Below are 6,986 nucleotides of genomic sequence, written 5' to 3'. Positions count from 1 at the left end.
GGAGCTGTGCTATCTGCACACCACATTGCATGGGTGAATATGTCTATGTTTTAAGCTGCAAGTAGCTATTCCAGTTTCTAAGAGACACACCTGCACTAGCTCTGATCCAGCTAGTGTGCTAAAAATTGGGTGTAGGCACAGCTGAGGGATAGTTGCCCTGAGTACGTATCTGGGACCACAGCCGCTGTTAGTGCTATGCTTTATTTTTAGCATGCTAACTTGATCAAAGTTAGTGCAGGTATGTCTCCTTGAGCTCATATGTATGCTTTCCAGCTCACGGTGCAGACGTATTGACAGTCATTATGTATTGGGCCTGGCTATTCTCTCAGCTGGGGGATTGGATCCAATATCCACTTCAACAGGTTCCAGACTTGACTCAATGAGGCACAGCTTGGCTGAAGTCAACAGGAGCGAGGGGTGAACTGGGTTTGGGACAGTTATCAGCCCCACATCTGGCTTGTTTTAAGCAAAAGTGTTTCACAAAACAATGTTAACTGAAGCATTTTCAGGATTTAAAACGACTCAGCAGACCAGTGAGGAATATGTCAGGAGTGAAACATCTCCCCTGTAGTGCCGGCAACCTACACGTGCTGGTGTATGAGAAGCAAAAGCAGAAGTGACTGTGAAACACAATGAAATGAGGCCGTTTTCATTGTCCACACTGACTGAAGTGTCACAAGGAAACAAGCAGGTGGATGGTGTAAGGAAAATTCGATTTTTGAAATTCCTTCTGCCTTAATAATGCAAAGTGGTGGTAAATCAGACAGAGAAGGAAACTGGGTTGTAAAAAGAGGGTAACAGTTTCAGAAGTGCTCATGAAACTCAGATGTGTAAGTCCCATTCTTCAAAGTAATGGAGGCACTTAAGTCCAGATTTCAAAGGTATTTAGGCATACAGAGATGGCGATAGGCACTTTCAAAAATCCCACTTGGCACCAGGGCATCTACTGTGTCTTTAGGTGCTGAAATACCTTTGAAAATCCCACTCTAGAGGTCTCAGTCTCATAACCCAGAATTAAAATATGTCTGACTTGCAGCTCATCACCCAGCTGACAACAGCAGCAGGTGCTCTGCTCGGCACAAAACCAGAGCATCACCTGGGCCTGGGAGCCCCAGTACCTGATCTCATTCACCTTCAGAGGGTAGCCATTTGTAAAATCTAATGTGTGTGTATGCACATCATAGGGTATTTGCCTGTTAAAAACAAATGTTCCCCTGGATCCCATATAAACATCAGAGTTTCTACAAGTCCGCTCCTCAGGAGCAACCCCACAAAAACATTTATTCCAATAACTGTACAATAAATTAGTGGGCTCAAAAGCGGGAGGAGAAATTATTTAGGAAATAGATCAGAATGGCTAGTTTGCAAAGGGGAAGGTGACTCAAGAGTGGCAGGGAATTGCTTTTAAAGTGACCAGTCACCTCTGGACAGCACTCCTTGGAACCTCTGGGGGTCTCCGCAAAATATACACCTCATCCAAAGCCCTCAGAAGTCAACTGAAGGACTCTCATTAAGCTCTAGGCTATGGATCAGGCTTTAAAATGCTCAGTCACTTTATAGGAGCCATGGGTTTCGTCTCTAGACAGCTGCCAGACATCCGGGAAGGACACATACCTCAGAGAAGAGCTAGAGATGGGATCAGACCAGCATCTCTCTCCACCAGTTCAGATCAGTGCCAAAGATAGCTTCAACCTCTTAAATCCAGTACTCTCTCATCCAACAACAGCCGTGGTCTGGCATGACCACAGATATTGCAGGACCAGAGACGGCTGGGGCTGGGGCCAGACCTGCATCACGGGGGAAGGGGCTGTGGGCCACAGCAGCAGCTGGAGAGCTGGAGCCCCCACCAAAACCCTGTAAGAGGAGGAAGAGGGAAACTGGGGAGCAGAAAAAAGTGGGCCTCTGTGGTTGGAGAGCCAGGAGTGAGCAGCAGGGCCCCAGTGGCTGGGGAGCTGGCAGGGAAGCCAGCTGCGGAGCAGTGGGGCTGGGAAGCTGCAGGGCCAGGGAGCAGCTAGGAAGCTGCATCAGTGATATGCTGCCCTGCAGGTGGGGGTGAATCTCACTCCCATAGTGCTGTTCATCTGTGGATCTCAAAGCAAATCACAAAGGCAGGAAAAACTCTTTCACAAAACCCATTTCACAGACAAGGAATCTCAGGCACAGAGCTGTACAAAGTGACTTGCTTCAGGGTCGCTCAGCAAGCCAGAATACACACGTGCCGTGACTCCTAGGCCAGTGCTCTCACCACGCTATGCTGCGATGTCCTTACCAATGTGAATAAGAGTGGGGCTCTCCATTTCAGAGGGCAAAATTAATCCCAGCAGAAATACTAATCTACAGTCGGCCGGCTACCATGGTGCCACCTGCTCCCTTCCTCACTAAAAGTGCATCCCTTCAACCCACGTGTTCCCCATCCTTCATCAGCCAGCAGGAGGCAAAACCCATAACAGGACAAACTACGCCCAGGAGGACAGTCATGTTTCATTTCACCCCTCAGCAAGGGTGTTAAGATGTGTGTGGACTCATGGAAAACACCAGGGTTCGCTCAGCCTGCGTGGAGGGTACAAGACTGGATGTGGCCCACAAGCATCCTGAATCCGGGTCAAGCAGCGAGACGTCGGCTCCCATCAACACCGGGGAGTTGGGTGGTTGCGGCGTTTGCCTTTGAAATAAAGAAAGACAAAGAGTTGGGTGAGTGTGGGAGCAGCTCAGTGCAATTATTTTCTGTTTCTTTCACCTCCCCGATGTCACCTGAGACGCTCGCTAGGAGCAGCAGTGATGAAAACGATTGTGGCTCATTACGGTGGGCTGTGTCAGCATTCCAGTCCCATTAAACTTTATAAAGACAGAAGGAGCTGAGAGAATAGGGAACGGAGGGCAGAACCGGTGAGAATGAAAATGCAACGACTGCTCAAGGAACAAGAGAACTGGTCGAGCTGCCTTCTTCACTGAGCTCCTGGGAAGTGCTGAGCCTCAGCTCCCAGGTTTCCAAGATGTTTGCAATGTCCAGCACTTTCACAGCCTTTATGGCCAGAAGGCATCATTAGCTCATGTAGTTTGATTTCCGGCATATCACAGGCCATTAACTTTTACCCACATGCCATTACATCGAGCCCTGTGACTTCAGTGAGACTAAAGCATTGCAGGCCTCAGAAGGATAAGTTATTGTGGGTGCCGCAGGAGACACAGCAGCGCCCCCTGCTTCTATGAGGGCTGGAATTGATTAGCTGAGTTGTATTCACCCCACATTGCAAAAGCTGAAACCACCCACGCCTGCCAAGACCCTTGCCAGCCTGACAGGGGCAGGGGAGGGAGATTCCTCCGGTGATCACTTTGACCCTGAGAACGTGAACAAGAGCCATCAGCCTGACACCTAAGGAAGACAACTTTCTTCTGTAGCACCTCAGATTGCTGCATGCCAGCAGTATCCCATCTCCGGCTCCAACTGCTCCCTGCTGCATCAGAGGAAGGTGGTTTTCCCCACCCTGGCAGCATACATCTAGCTGCTTGTGCAGTGGAGAAAACATCTTTCCTGGCCCTTAGAGGCAGCTGGCTCATGCCCTGAAGCAGGAACTCTGATTACAGTCACCGTCTTAAATCAGTCAATCCGTTCTCCCTACAGCACAAGGAGGAAGAGAATGAAGGTGGGGGGATTCCCAGACTCCACAGCCCAATGAAACCACTGCCACCACCCAGCCTGACTGTTCCCCACCCCCAACATACAGGCCTGGAGGCTCAATTAAAGTGCTCCATCTTTAAGACTCCAAGCCATGGGGAGCCTGCCTCCTCCCAGTAAGCTGTTGCATCGTTTAATTATCCTCACAGCCAGGAGACTGCATCTTATTTCAAGGCTGAATGCCTCTGATTTCAGCTTCCAGCCACTGAATCTTGTTATGCCTTTGTCAGCCAAGCTGAAAAGCCCCCACTACCAGATCATTGTCTCAATGTGCAAGTCCCTACAGACAGAAGCAAGTCATCTCTCACTCTTCTCTTCGATAAACCCAACATCCGAAGCCTCACGTCAGACAAGCAGCTAGATATGATCTGCTGCGGGTGGAAGGAAAACACTTTCCTCCTCCTGGTGATTAGCAAACCCCTGGCATCACAGAGCCAGGGCTGGCACAGAATGGCCAGATTCACTAAGGGCTATGCTTGCCCGGGGATTTTCTCCTCCCCTTTGTTTATAAAATACATCCTGTGACTCAGGGTGCATCGACAGAAGCTCACCACCCCTCCTTATCGCCCCCAGATCTCAGGCCACTGCATCCTACTTTGGGAAAGAAAAGGGCCAAGCACAGGGCCCTAATGGTTAGCATACTCACAAGACTTAATCATCACCTCTCCACTTGACTGCTAGCAGCCTGAACCAGGGCCCACCCAGTGCTGAGTGGGTTAAGGCCCAAGGCCACCTCTTGCTGGACTATCATCCAGCTTGCATTCCCACTGCAACCTTGGATGTCATTCTAAGCAGAGAGACTGAGGACTGGACAGGCCAGGGAGACCAAACTGCTCCTCTGTTCTCCCCTACATGCAGGTCTTCAAGAGCAATGGGGTAGCATAAGGACAATTGCTTTACATGCCCACCCCATCATCCTTGTTCTGTGAGTAGCAGCAGATGCCACAGATCCCAATGCAGCAACTTTCCATTTGCACCAGAGTGGAGACAACTACAGGCAATGGCCAGGCTTTTCAAGAGCCACTTGAAAGTGTTGTGGTGCTCAACTGGAGATGCCTCCAACCAGCCTGGTTTTCACAAAGTGCTGAGCACCTGCTCTCTGAAGCCCAGGCCTCTGTATGGGTTCCCAAACTGGATGCTCCCAAATTTCAACATCCAAATTCACTGGACACTTCTGAAGATTTAGACTAGATGCTTAGAGATCTAAGCACAAATTTTCAAAGCTGCAAAGTGAATGTGGATACCCAGTAATTTTAATGGGAACTGGGCAGTCAAATTATGTGGCTTTGGAAAGGTTCAGCCACACGTGTAATGCATTGGAAGTTCATGGCCTTTTTCCTTTGTCTTCCCCTGCATCTGGATGCTGGGTCATGTTCCCTTCACAGCCAACTTGCCTCCCCCTTCCCAGAGTGGGTGTGGGAGACCTACAAACTGTCAGGAAAAAACTGCTTTGGAAACATTACAAGAACTCTTAACAAGCTAACGACTTGGGATTTGCTCTTAGGATGTGACAAGCACCTGAGAGTTGCACTTCGGTACAGAATTAGAGAACGGGCGGGAATGAGATCAGCATTAAAAATAATGTTAAAACGAGAACAACACTTGAACTGCTGATATGAGCCACACGTTGTTACTGTTAGAGTGTTGTAAAGTACTGGAGACTCGGAAAAGCGATAGACAAATTCCCCTAGTGGGATTTTATTTTGAAACAAGATGTAGATGGTTTAAAAGAACAGGAATATCTTCCCCTTGTACATCCCATCTCTCTCCCAACTCTACCCATTCTGAGGAGCCCTGCAATATAAGGGGCAGAATGAAGCATGGAATAGATTATAGAATCACAGATCACTAGAACCGGAAGGGATCTCAAGAGGTTGTCAAGTCCAGTCCCCTGTCCTCACAGCAGGGCAAGCACCATCCATCTCATCCCTGCTAGATATTTATCCAACCTATTCTTAGATATCTCCAATGAGGGAGATTCTATAACCACCCTAGGCAGGTTATTACAGTACTTAACCACCCTGACAAGAAATTTTTCCTAATGTCCTCCCTTTCTGCAATTTAAGCCCATTGCTTCTTGTCCTGTCATCAGAGGCGAAGAAGAATATTCTTCTCCCTCCTCCTTGAAACACCCTTATAGGTACTTGAAAGCTGCTATAATGTTCCCCCTCTGCCCTCTCTTTTCCAAACAAACCCAATGCTTTTAATCTTCTCTCACAGGTCATATTTTCTAGGCCATTAATCATATTAGTTGCTCTTCTCTGGACCCTCTCCAATTTCTCCACATCTTTCCTAAAATGTGGTGCCCAGAATTGGACACAGTACTCTAGTACTGCATCTGAAGAAGTGAGTTAACTCATGAAAGCTCATGCTCTAAACTTTTCTGTTAGTCTATAAGGTGCCACAGGACCCTTCGTTGCTCTACAGATCCAGACTAACACGGCTACCCCTCTGATAGTACTCCAGTTGAGGCCCAATCAGTGCAGAGCAGAGCAGAGGAATGACATCTCATGTCTTGCTCACAACACACAACATCCCAGAATCATGTTTGCTTTTTTTTGCAACAGTGTCACACTGTTGACTCACACTCAGCTTGTGGTCCACTATAACCCCAAGATTCTTTTCGCAGTACTGCATCCTAGCAAGTCATTTCCCATTTTGTAAGTGTGAAAATGATTGTTCCTCCCTAAGTGGAGTACTGTGTATTTGTCCTTATTGAACTTCATCCTGTTTTCCTCAGACCATTTCTCCGGTTTCGAATGCTGATGCAATCCTTTCGAATGCTGATGCTATCCTCCAAAGCACTTGCACCCCCTCCCAGCATGGTATCACCTGCAAACTTGATAAATATACTCTCTATGCCAATATCTAAATCATTGATGAACATATTGAACAGCATTGGCCTCTGTGGAATTCCACTTTTTATTCCCCTCCAGCTTGACTGTGACCATTAATATCTGCTCTCTGTGAACCATTATCCAACCAGATACACACCCACCTGAGAGCAGCCCCATCTAGGTTGCATTTCTCTAGTTTACTGATAAGGTCATGCCATACTGTAGCAAATGCTTTACTAAAGTCTAGGTATACCACATCCACCGCTTATCCCTTATCCACGAGGCTCGTTATCCTATCAAAGAAAGCTATGAGATTGTTCTGACATGATTTGTTCTTGCCAAATACATGCTGACTGTTACCGATCACCTTATCTTCCAGATGTTTGTAAACTGATTCCCTTAATTATTTCCTCCATTATCTTTCCTGGCCCTGAAGTTAAGCTGACTGGTCTGTAATTTCCTGGGTTGTCCTT

General features: G+C 47.7%; 1 protein-coding gene across 4 annotated transcripts in view; it reads right to left on the bottom strand.

Annotated features, from left to right (window-relative positions):
* Positions 1-510: 510 nt before the first annotated feature.
* Positions 511-6,986, bottom strand: part of RPH3AL (rabphilin 3A like (without C2 domains)) — an 80,101-nt gene continuing 73,625 nt past the window's right edge. For all 4 annotated transcript variants that reach the window (XM_075013837.1, XM_075013835.1, XM_075013838.1 and 1 more), the window contains exon 9: positions 511-2,662. In XM_075013837.1, coding sequence (XP_074869938.1) covers positions 2,628-2,662 — 35 coding nt within the window. In that variant the 3' untranslated portion in view covers positions 511-2,627. The remainder of the gene's footprint in view (positions 2,663-6,986) is intronic.

This window comes from Carettochelys insculpta, chromosome 19 (genome assembly GCF_033958435.1).
Source record: "Carettochelys insculpta isolate YL-2023 chromosome 19, ASM3395843v1, whole genome shotgun sequence".
In the NCBI taxonomy this organism is placed as follows: Eukaryota; Metazoa; Chordata; order Testudines; family Carettochelyidae; genus Carettochelys; species Carettochelys insculpta.
This window is presented reverse-complemented; position numbering and strand designations above follow the sequence as displayed.